Genomic DNA, 12,730 nt, shown 5'->3' with positions numbered 1-12,730 from the left:
AGCAGTCTTAAGATTTTTATGGAATCAAATTTTAAAAAACTTGCTTAATGTCATCAGTTAATGTGCATTGCTAATAAGTGACAGAGCTAATATTTTATCAAACAGGTAAATTTTTATATCCTTGGTCATTTGTATATTTTGATTGGTAACTTATTTTGAAGTTCTAAACTGCAAATGGGCAAATGCACACGAGACAGCCCATTCTTGGAAAGAAAACTTATGAGAGCATCTGCAGATATTGGGGCTAGATAATGAAAGAAAATATTCCTGGGCTAAAGGAAGTGGAACTCTTTTCTGTTTTTGTTCTGGAAGAAGGGGTAACTCAGTTTCAGAAAAGTGAGTTGAAGATACTCCTTATTTCTTGAAACATGATCAATTGAGTCTCATTTTATTCATTATGTTTTACTTTTCCCCTGTACCTTCTTCCCCCATTTCCTGTCTCCACTGTAGGCCCCCATAATATTTATCAAACAAGTATGATGTCATCATACTTGATGATGTCATATTGTCTGATATATGTCCTCGGGTATCTTTGTATCCATGGAAAATGAATAATGCTTTTCTTTTTGTTGCTGGTGATTTGTATGCGGGTGTTTGTAATTTTTGTAAATGTTACCATGTGATCAATCTCAGTTTCTCACTTAACACTGTTTTCTACTCGACACTGTTTTAAGATCTATCCCTATGACTGTACACAAACCTAAATCAGCTTTCTTTGTTTCTAAACCCGTTTCTGCCAGATTGCATTATTATTGTAGTTGTGGAATGAAACATTGTGAACTGGTGAAATGTCAGTTACTGCTTCTCTGAGAACTAAACTGATTGCTTTGGAAAGTTTTAATAAACCAAGTTCCTGAAGAAATTGCTGAATTAGGTATGAGCAAGGTAACAATAAAAAGCTGGTTGAAAATTAAAAAAAAAAAGAACTTTGGTTCCTTTCCCAGTGTCATTAATTTTGTTTTCCCTCCTCTACTTAATTTATTTTTTTAAGAATTTTTTAAATGTTTGTTTATTTTTGAGAGAGAGAGCGAGAGAGAGCATGAGAGGCAGAGGGGCAGAGACAGAAGGAGACACAGAATCCGAAGCAGGCTTCAGGCTCTGAGCTGTCAGCACAGAGCCCGATGTGGGGCTCCAACTCACAGAGTGCAAGCTTATGAACTGAGCTGAAGTCAGAGGCTTAACTGACAGAGCCACCCAGGCGCCCCTTCCCTCCTCTACTTTAAAGAAACAGAAATGGGAAGTCAGCGATAATGCATTACAAATAAGGTTATTCAAGAAAGGAGACGAGGCGCTCCAATAAGTTGACTTATTTCAAAGAAAAGCCTGTGGTCCTATATTAAAAGATTGACTAACGAATGCACATTCATTTATTGAAGTTAAAGTACAATGCTTCATATATATGTTTCATGTTTTAGGATTCTCTGCTTTAACTGACTTTGGAATTAACTGAACACTCCATTGCATTGCATCAGTTCAGAGGCCCACCCTCATATATGCTAAAGAAAGCTGAGCCTAGAAAGAGAAGGTGGGAAACAGAATAGAGAGTGTTGGGGAAAAAACTGTAGTAACGCATAAAACGCTTATCCTATAATGTTCATCGGAAAGTAGTACACAAAATAATATATGCAGTTCATTCATACCTAATTGTGCTGGACTGTTTCCAAAGCTAGCTTCAATGATTCCTCTCCTTCCTGTAGGCACCACCCCTCACAGCGTAAGTAACCTGGACTGGCCTCATGAATTGCTTTGACAAATAGAATGTGGCCGAGAAGAGGCCTTGTGGCTTCTACTCATGCAGTCTTGGAATACTGCCCTAAGACCGCCTTGGGGAAAAACCAGGTCTGGCCTGGACAATAGAGGTCACATGGTTCACAGACAAGTGCTCAGCTGATGTCCCTTCTACAAACAAGCCAGCGTGAGCGCCAACCACATGACACGTATTTGAGGCCATCTTAGATCACCTTGTCCCAGACAAACCACCAGATGAATAAACCCAGGTGAAACCAGCAGAATTGCCCGGCCTCTCACGACCCAAATGTTGACAAATAGATTTGGATACTGTTTGAAGCCATCGCGTTTTGGGTGATGTTATAGTATAATAGGTGGCTGATAGAAGTCCATACAAAGCCATGCATTAAAAACAAAAAAGGAAGCAGGAAGCAGATAATACAATTGACAAAGAATTCTGCAGGAATGTGCTTTTAGGCAGCAAAGAGGCCTTTTGGATATTAAAAGTGAAATGTGTGACTCAGGAGCTAATGGCTTATCATTTATTTATTAAAAACTTGTATATTTCTCAACATTTTCCAAGCTAAACCTAGAAGGAAAATCTTTTTTTAAAAAATACACTCACTCACACACACACACACACACACACACACACACACACACACACATTTACAACAGACGAAGAAAGTTCTAATTTGTCTTCACATCAAACACTGTTTACCACAATCAGTTAACAGAAATTACTGCAACATTGGCCAAGAGGACCTAAAACTAAGGATACATGATATTATGAGAAAACCTCATGTAATGTGACTGACAATGCTAGACACTATTTTTTTGGTGATAGGATTTATAAAAGTCAATATTATAATTTTACATTTATTACAGTCATATGAATACATTTTCAAACTATCAACTTACCATGGTTTTAGTGCAGTATCCTAGGGCAACTTCATAGTGAACCTGATATGTCTCTTGTAATATATTTGGGCCGTATGATTCCACCACAATATACAGACCAACATTTTCTGGATAGACTATTTGAGTCCAGATGGACACGTTCTGTCCCTTGTCCAAAAAGAAAAAAACACTAAAAATATTATTAAGAAATGCCACGTAGGGGCATTTCTCTTTTGAATTGAAAGTTACACTTTTTGCTTCTAGTCTTAAAGGATATTCCTGTGGACGTATTGTGCCATTTTCAAAAACATGTATGAGATACATTAGCCCAGAGGAACTCATCGAGACTGCTGACTTCAGTGTACTATTTGTCCATGCGTGTAGTTTTACCGCGTCTTTAATATTGGCCTTGAAGTAGAACATTATGTTATTTTCCATTTTCACCACCACATTTCCATAATAATCTGGAAAAGGAGGAGAAAAGTTTGTGTTATTCTAAGTAACCACGAATCCATGCACTTCTAACCAAAATAATTTCTTTTGTAGTAAGGAAGGATTTGTCTGTTTTGAGAAAGTCAGAGTGTGCAGGCAGAAAACTACAACTTTACGTGATGCTGAAGGACATCTCTCCCACTTCATAGTGGGGCCATGTTTCCCCTGGATAGACTTCTTCTTGCGTGTACAATATCACTTAGGTATATATGACATCATTTCCATTAAAAAGCTAGAATTAGTGCATTAAATAATAATAAGGATAGGCATGACAAGAATCATATTATTAGGAAGCATTGTATTATGGACAGCATTGTGTCCCCCCCCAAGTGAAAATATCTTTAAAGAGGTAATTAAGGTTAAACTAGGTCATAAGGGAGGGGCCCTAATCCAATATGACTGGTATTCTTATTTATAAGAGGAATAAGAGACATCAGATCTCTGTCTCTCTCTCTGCATGCACACAGAAAAAAAGGCCATATGAGGGCACAGTGAGAAGGTGGCCTATGTCTCTAAGCCAAGAAGACGATCCTCACCAGAAACCAACCTTGAGATCACCTTGATCTTGGGCTTTTGGACTCCAGAACTGTGATAACATAAAATTGTATTGTTTAAGCCAACTAGCCCATGATATTTTGTTACAGTAGCCCTAGCAGACCAACAAAACTGGGATAAGAAACGGGGGTGGGTGTTGGTTCCTCTCATGTTCACTCTATAAAGAAAAGCCAACTTCTTCCCTTAACAGAGTTTTATGCCTAAGTCATAGAGGTTCATAGACAATAAGTCTCTTACATTCTTTGGTTTTATAGCCATATCTGTAAAATGAACAGTGGAGCTAGTTGATTTCATTGCTTTCTTTCCATATACAACTTTCTCCGTGTACAGCTTCTAGGGGTATACTTTCCTTAACTAAAAAAACAAAAAAACAAAAAAACCCAAAAACCCGACAACAACAACAACAACAACAACAACAACACCCCAAAACAAACCCAAACCACCCAATGCTTTAAGGGGACCGACCAAAAGGAGGAAGGTCGATTCGTAGAGTCAGGAAGGTTCAGAGTATATTATGTGTATGCATCTTACATTTGAAATTTGAATAAATAAGTGATATTTTCACAGACTGCTGTAGTTTATATGCTAATAAAACCCCTAAATCAGAAATGCCGATTTTTTTTTTAGGATCAGAATACTTTAATAAGACATCACTGTCCACATAGATGTCCTTATAACGTTAAGCTTTCACACAGTCCTAGTGTTGTCAGTAGAAATTCAACAATATAATAATGTTGGCGAAATTATTACATTGATCTGTAAGGTGAATATGAAGCTTGGAATATTCTTCTGAGTCTTTTAGTAAAACTGCAAGGGTACGCTGCCCTTAGCGCTAAGGCAGCACACAGGGCATCCAACACCAGTGCTGACGGGTCAGTAACACTGTGATGCTAAAGTGATTTGGTAACTTTTCTCATGGAACTTAGATCCTTTATAAATTTAATTTTGTTTTGTTGTGCTTTTGACAAAAAGTCCATCCAGGCGTACCAAATTCTTGGCCTGCTGTGCTGTGCGTGTGTGTGTGTGTGTGTGTTTCTAGAAACTTCACAAGGTGGAAGGAGGAGAGAAGGATGGATGCAGGTGGATGACCTAACAGAATATATCCGGATGTTGAGTGAGAAAAGTCGTTGCAGGATACACACAGTATGATGATATATAAGGTTTAAAATCTCACAAAACAAAAAACACACATTGCTTTAGGATCTTATACAGTGTCCAGGTCACTTGGTGACGTGGTCCTTGCCTTCTCCCACCAGCCTTGTTGCCACTTTTGGTCTCACCCTCTACCATCTAGTCATACACGATTAACTTCAGTTCCACGAACTTGCCATGTTCTCTTGCACCTCTGGGTCTTTGCTACTTCAACTCTCATCCTGACCATTGATCTAATTTTTCTAGTGTGTACCTTCTCCCTGGTTTTGGTTTAGAGGGCTTTTCCCCTGTGTGGACTTTTCTTTTTCTTTTTTTAATGTTTTCTTATTTATTTTTGACACAGAGAGAGAGAGAGATCGATCATGAGTGGGGGAGGGGTAGAGAGAGAGAGGGAGATGGAGAATCCTAAGCAGGCTCCACAGGGTCAGCACAGAGCCTGATGGGGGCTCAGACTCATGAAGCATGAGATCCTGACCTAGGCCAAATGCAAGAGCTGGACACTTAACCAACTGAACCACCCAGGCGCCTCTGTGTAGACTTTTCTGATGTCATAAATCTGAATTAGGTGTCCCTTCTGTGTGCTATATGGCACTCTCTCTTCTGCTTATCTCGCTGCTCATTGAAACACTATTAAATGAATTTTGGATTAAATATTAAGAAGAAAATTAGGAATGACTTTAAAACAATGAGATTAAAAACATTGTATATAAAAGTTTGGGGATGCAGATAAAGCCATAGTGAGAAAAATTCATAGCCTTATGCTTATTTGTAGCTTTAAATGCTTAGAAAATAAGATTGAAAATAAATGAACTAATCATTTAACATAAGAAGCAGGCCACAGAGCACCAAAGTTACAAAAAAAAAAAAAAAAAAGCACAAGTGAAGAATCAATAATGACAGAAGCAGAAATTAAGGAATTAAATAGAAAGCAGATTTGATAAATAAAGAGTATTTTTCAAAAGAAAGAAAACAAAGCCAAAAAAAAAACCCCTAAACACAATAAACAATATCTTGTGAGCCAAATTAATAAGGGGTGGGATACAGACAACATTATAAATAAGAAAGAGAATACTATTACAGACAATAAGCAATCTAAAAATTAAAATGGAAAACCTTTGCCAATAAAGTAGCAAATCCAGATAAAATGAATGATTTCCTAAGGAAATACAAACTTCTAAAATTGACTAAAGAGATGGGATATTTGAAGAAACCAATTAGAGAAAATACAAATAATGAAGTGTACAACATTCCTGCTTGCGAAGACCTAATATTGCACACATATCATCATCTCTTCAATAGATTGCATGCCTGTTCTGGCTACACAGTGTTCTAGAAACTTGTGGGGGATACATTAGGGGAAAACCCAGAAAGGCCTCCCTCTTGTGTAACTTACATTCCTGCAGGAATACAGTCAATAGGACATGAAAATAAGTGAATTATGTGGTGTGTTAGGAGATTAGGGCTACAGTAATCAAAACGACAGAGAGCTCATGCAGGTAGGAGTGGAACAGAATAGCCTAGAAAATGAACCTGGTTGACACGAGTAATAAATAGATAAGGAAGGTGGTATTTCAAATCTGGGGGGTAAGGGTTGGTTTCTAAAACAGTGATTTGAAGGCAACATCAGCTTTCAGTGAAAGACATAAAGACAAAAAATAGAACGAAATTCTTAACTTATACCAAACACAATTCTGGATGAATTAAAGATTGAAATATGCAAATTAGAAAAGTAAAAATGATAAAAGAAAATACTTAGTAATATTTTTGTAATTGGAAAGACCTTTCAAATTATGACATTACATCCAAAGTCACAAGTAAAAATATTAACAAATTTAACTACACAAAAACACAAATTCTAAATACCAAATCCCTCCAAAAAGGTACAAGAAATTACACACAAGAGACAATATTTGCAATACATGTCAAAGATAAATGGTGAATATACACTGTGAGTAATGACCATATCAGTATCAATAAGAAAATAGATAACCCCATGAAAAAATATCTCAAGAGTAAGAACTGACAATCCATAGAAGAATATGGCCAATAAACACATGAAACTAGATATAAATTCTAATTATAAAATGAGTCCTAAAATGAGAATTACCCATTTTTTTCTGTACTGTGGGTAAATATCAAATATTTTCATATGGAAAATACACATTTTCTAATACTTTTGGGGAAACAGACTGTGGCAACTTTTGCTGGAGAGCAACTGGAAAGATTTATTGATTTTTTGAATATTCAGAGCTTTGAATCACGAATTCTACATCTAATAACTTATATCAAAGAATAACTGTACAAGTGTAGAAAACATATACATATATAGAAGCACATTTCCTGCAGCATTATTTGTAGTAGCAAAAGAAATGAAGCCTGATATCTATGTAAATATCTGTTTTACTCCTATTGGTCTAAATAATAGTACAGTTAAACCATGAACACTCTGTGGCAGTGAAAGTGGCATAGTTTTTATGTGTATTAGATATTTTGAAAATACAGCTTATTATGTTTTGAATTTTCTTTTTCAAAAGTCTGAATAAATTCACAGGAACTTTTGAATAGTGGGTTATTTGAGGAATGAAAATGGTGAAGGTGGAAGGCTTTTGACTTCATATTTCATGTTTATGAATTGTTTAAGCTTTTTATTTCCGTGTTTCCAAATGGCCTTCAGTACAACATTCAGACTTTAAGGTCCCTCTAAAATCTGTCCCCAAGTGTTGGGATGAGCACTGGGTGTTGTATGTAGTGATGAATCACTGAATTCTACTCCTGAAACTAATATAACACTGTATGTTAACTAACTAAAATTTAAATTAAAAAATTTTTTTAATGTTTATTTATTTTTGAGAGAGAGAGAGAGAGAGACAGAGAGAGAGACAGAGAGAGAGACAGAGAGAGACAGAGCATGAGCGGGGGAGGACAGAGAAAGAGGGAGTCCCAGAATCTGAAGCAGAGCTGTCAGCAAAGAGCCCAATGCGGGGCTTGAACTCACAAAAGGTGAGATCATGACCTGAGCTGAAGCCAGATGCTTAATCTACTGAGCCACCCAGGCGCCCCCTAACCAAAATTTAAATTAAAAAATGTACATATACATTTTTATACACTTGTGTAAAATGCACATACCCATACAGATATGTTAGTGGAATGCTGTGTTGGGACAAATGTAACATTAAAAAAATATTTTCTATAAAAAAAGTAAAAAATAAAATCTATCCCCAATTTACTATTCTAACCGTATCTCCTTATCATGGTGGCCAGCGGTCTTTTAAAAACACAAATATTCTGCTTCTCTCCTGCTGAAAACTCTTTAGAACTCCCTATACAGGCTGCAGGAGAAGGTCCTATTTTCTCACATGGCTTGTGAGGACTTTCATAACCTGAACTTCATTTCTCCAGGGGAGACTTCTTTTTTTCTCTGGAGAACTCTGTTTCAGCAGTGTATTGTCTTTCGAATCCTGGGTTGTAACCTGTTGTCTCTGTCTCTGGGTGGTTGGGTACACTGTCTTCATTGTCTTCACTGCTTACCTAACGTCTACCCATTTCCCGTTTCCCATTACCCATTTCCCAAGCCTCAGCTTAGACATCACTTCTCCAAGGAAGCCTTCTGTATCTCCCCACTCCCGCCCCCAGACTTGAGTAAGGTACTCGATTTATGTGATTCTGTAGCGCCCAATATTGGCTCTGTTATAGCATTAGCCATGTTGTATTGTTTGTAGGTTTACTTGTCTTTATCCTCTGCAATTTTGTAAGTGCTGAAAGGGTGGGGATTGTGTCCAATTTCCATGCTATCTCCAACTCCCAGAAGAGCATCTCGCAAATAGTGCGTGTTCAATGAAGACATGTTCATCCATTTATTCAAAAAAGTACCTATTCTATAGTATATTAGACACTGTGGGTAAAGCAGCAAATATAACAAAGTCACACAAAGCTTGTTTTTTGTTGGAAGATTCAGTTAATGAATAGGTACACGTGTAATTTGTTAGATGAGAAGTGCTGTGAACAAAATGAAGAAGTGTAAGGGACACAGCATGGGAGTTAGGTCAGGGTTAGGGAAGAGCTCCCCAAACAGTTGGCATTTGGACTTAAACCTGAATCCAATGTTAAGAGTCATGTAGACATCAATGCGAACAACGCTTTTGGCATATGAAACAGTAGGTAACCGGGGAACAGCAAAGAGGCCAGTCTGCAGCTAGGTAACAGTGAACAAAGGGTCAAGTGATAGATGACATCAGAGTCTGGGGCCAAACCACATACTGCTTTTCGGGCCATGGTAACAGTTTTGGATTTTATCCTGAGTGATACAGGAAGCCAAATGAGGGTTTTAAGCTGAGGAGTAATGTGATTTTGCATGTTTTGAAAGGCTCACGCTAGCTTCCCAGTGGACTGTAATTTGGTGGAGGCAGGGAGAGCACATGAAAGGCTCTTACATGTATGGGCTGGAGAGGACACCGGCTTGGACTGGAGTGAGGATGGTGGAAAGGGGTTCGATTTTAGATAGACTTTTTAGATAGAGCCACCAGGAGCTGCCCGTGGATTAGTTGTGGGATGTCAAAGGGAAAGATTCGAGGATGAGGTCAAGGTTTGTGCCTGGGAAGACGGGAAGAGGTGATATTTACTTGACAGGAAAGGACTAGGCAAGGAGCAGGTTGAGACAGGAGTGAGAAACTCAGGGATCCGTTCTTGGATGTCAAATCTAAGATGCCTACTAGGCATCCGAGTGAAGGTATGCTGAAGGCAGCTGGGAATAAGGCCTGGAGTTGAGGCTAGGGCTTATGGCCAGAGGGCAGAGCAAATGTAAACAGAACTCAGAAGATTCCTGAAAACCAAACCCTGAGGTGCCTCTCCATTTGGGAATCAGGAAGATGAAGATGGAAAAGAGGCTGAGGAGGAGTAGCTAGTGAGGTAGTAGGAAGAGTAAAAAAGCGATAGCCCAAAAGTCAGGTGAAAAAAAGCATTTTGAAGGGGACAACTCTTGTGCTGTTGGTGGGAATGCAAACTGGTGCAGCCACTCTGGTTTCTCAAAAAGCTAATACCAGAACTACCCTATGATCCAGCAATTGCACTACTAGGTGTTTACCCCAAGGATACAAAAACGCAGATTCAAAGGGGTCCATGTACCCCAGTGTTTATAGCAGTATTATCAACAATAGGCAAACTATGGAGGGAGACCCAATGTCCATTAACTAGTGAATGGATAAAGAAGATGTGGTGTATATATACACAAACGAATAATACTCAGCCATCAAAAAGAGTGAAATCTTGCCATTTGCAATGACATGGATGGAGATAGGGTATATTACGCTAAGCAAAATAAGTCAAAGACAAGCACCATATGATTTCACTCATATGTGGAAGCTAAGAAACAAAACATGGACATGTTGAAAGGGGTAAAAAGAGGTAAAAAGTGATTCTTAACGATAGAGAACAAATAGGATTGATGGAGGGAGGTGGGTGGGGGATGGGCTAGATGGGTGATGGGCATTAAGGAGGGCACTTGTTATGATGAGCACTGGGTGTTGGATGTAGTGATGAATCACTGAATTCTATCCTGAAACCATTGTTGCACTGTATGTTAACCAATTAGAATTTCAATAAAAAGTAAAAAATAAACTTCAAAAAGAAAAAGTATTTCAAGAATAAGGCCCTGCTAAGTGGCTTCCAATGCTGCTGCCAGGTCATGGAAGATGGCTGAAAATTGGCCACTGGGTGGCACAGTGGAGGTCATCGAGAACCTTAACAAGAGCAGTTTCCACGGAATATTTGATTAGAGTGCCTTCAAGAGAAAGGGAGGAAAGAGGAAAAAGTGAAACTAGGCAATATTTTTTAGAGTTTTGTTGTAAAAGGGAACATAAAAATCAAATGGTTGGGAGTTGAAGGGTGATAGAGGTCAAGAAAGACTGATTATGAATGACAGCGACATTTCCTTTAAATTCCATGTTTGGGGTTACCTCCTAACTAGGCTTTTTGAGGACTGCACTTCCTATTTCTCGGCATTGCCTATAATGTTTAGTATGCTACCTCAGGAATAACAAGATCAAGAATAACTACTATTAGCTGAAGGTTTACCATGCACCCAGTTTTATTTTAAGCATTTTACATACAATCTCTTATCCAGTTGACACAGCTGCCCTACATTCTAGATTAGAATACTGAAGCTTGGAAAGGTTCAGTGACTTGCTCATGGATGTGAATACAGGTCCACTTAACTCTACAAAATGTGCCATAGCTTGAATTGTGTCCCCTCAGAAAAGATATGTTGATGTTCTAATTCCCAGTACTCCTTCAGAATGTGACCTTATTTGGAAATAGGGTCATTACAGAGGCAATCAGTTAAGATGAGGTGCTCCTGGAGCAGGGTGGGCCCTGGCGTCCTTACAACAAGTTGGCGTGGGACGACACAGGGAGAATGCGACATCGTGATGAAGGCAGAGGTTGGGATGATGCAGCTGCAAGCCAAGGGACGGCCAGGTTTACCAGAAAGCCACCAAAGGCTGGGAAGAAGCAATGAAAGATCCCCCTTTGGGTTTCAGAGGGATTCTGAATTCATGGCATTCAGAGGGAATTCATGGCTTTGCTGACACCCTTAATGTGGACTTCTAGCCTCCAAAATTGAGACAATAAATTCCTGTTGTTTGAAGCCACCCAGTGAGTGGTAGCCCTAAGGAGTCCTAGGAAATGAATACAACACCATATCACTTCCAACACTAAAATGCATATGTATGTGCTGATTGACCGAAATGAATCTAATGGGAAAAAAAACCCCAGGACTGGAGTTGGCCATTTTGCTATGTGAGATCATAACTGACCTTAGTGGAGCTTAAAACATATCCGTTTTTAGGCGGTAAAAAGTACCCCTTTCTCTACCCATATACCCATATATTAGTGCATTTATAATTGTTACATCTTCGTAAGGAAGGTATCTACTAGAAAATCTAGAATAAATTTTTGCAGACTGAGAATGGCTTACCGATGAAAATAATATGAATGGTGCTGTTCTGTGACAACCTTGATAAGTTTCCAAACTCTGTAGGTGTTTGGATAACTCCAGTCTCGGTGAAATTGTGATAGCAATAGTAGACCCTATGTTTGTCCCATAGTACTAATTCTGGAAGTGCTGAATATAGAAAATGTGCATTTACAAAAGTGTCACTAGGGACATCTAATGCAAAGTCTTGGTTCATCCACTGCTCTGTATCTTCATTATATATTACCACATAAATCTTTTTGTTGACTGTGCATGCAGAGCAGTAACTTAATAACAAGGCAATCTCCAAAGGGTGTCCTGGATACTCAACATTGTGTATAGTTAGTGTATCGGTTGGTGATATATTTAGAAGGCTTTTCAGTTTTTCAGTAGTCATTATTTTCATAAATTTAAGAAGAGGATATCCAAGATAAAGTTCACTTTTGGTCCAGACTGCGAAGATACTTCTTATTTTACTCTGTAACAAAATGGAAAATAACTTAAAGATCTTTTGTTTTAGGGATGGTCCTTACAATTCCTGTCTTCTAATTTGCTATATTTAAAAATAAAATGTAGTAACTATTAAGGTTTGACTCTTAGTGTATTTCTGAATAATACTCCAGGCATTGAAATACATGACATGGAAATATGTCATATTATATATATTCATAAATATAAGTTATTTCAGTAATTTTATTCTTTATCTATAGACTAATTAATTTTAATTCCCTTTTAAATCCCCAGAGAATATCAGCCTTCTCTTTTCTTATGTATTTATCCACTCTGGCCAGGAGTGCCTTTTTGATGTTCACTATGGTCAAGATATAAAGATACTTCAAACATGAAGTTATTTTTGGAATTATAGCTTCCTTGGATATGAGATCAAGAGAAGAGAGAACTTAAAACTTTGGATCAATACTACCCTTTTATGAACAC

The 12,730-nt window shown here is 38.0% G+C and overlaps 1 protein-coding gene across 5 annotated transcripts in view; it reads right to left on the bottom strand.

The window, feature by feature from the left end:
• CATSPERE (catsper channel auxiliary subunit epsilon) overlaps window positions 1-12,730 on the bottom strand; it is a 201,771-nt gene that overhangs the window by 51,229 nt on the left and 137,812 nt on the right. For all 5 annotated transcript variants that reach the window (XM_053209823.1, XM_053209825.1, XM_053209826.1 and 2 more), the window contains 2 exons: window positions 11,798-12,272; window positions 2,650-3,092 (listed from right to left, as the gene is read on the bottom strand). In XM_053209823.1, the coding sequence (XP_053065798.1) occupies window positions 2,650-3,092; window positions 11,798-12,272 (918 nt within the window). The remainder of the gene's footprint in view (window positions 1-2,649; window positions 3,093-11,797; window positions 12,273-12,730) is intronic.

The sequence above is a fragment of the Acinonyx jubatus genome, chromosome E4, assembly GCF_027475565.1.
Source record: "Acinonyx jubatus isolate Ajub_Pintada_27869175 chromosome E4, VMU_Ajub_asm_v1.0, whole genome shotgun sequence".
NCBI lineage: Eukaryota > Metazoa > Chordata > Mammalia > Carnivora > Felidae > Acinonyx > Acinonyx jubatus.
The sequence above is the reverse complement of the archived record's forward strand: the minus strand, read 5'-3'. Positions and strand labels throughout refer to the sequence as shown.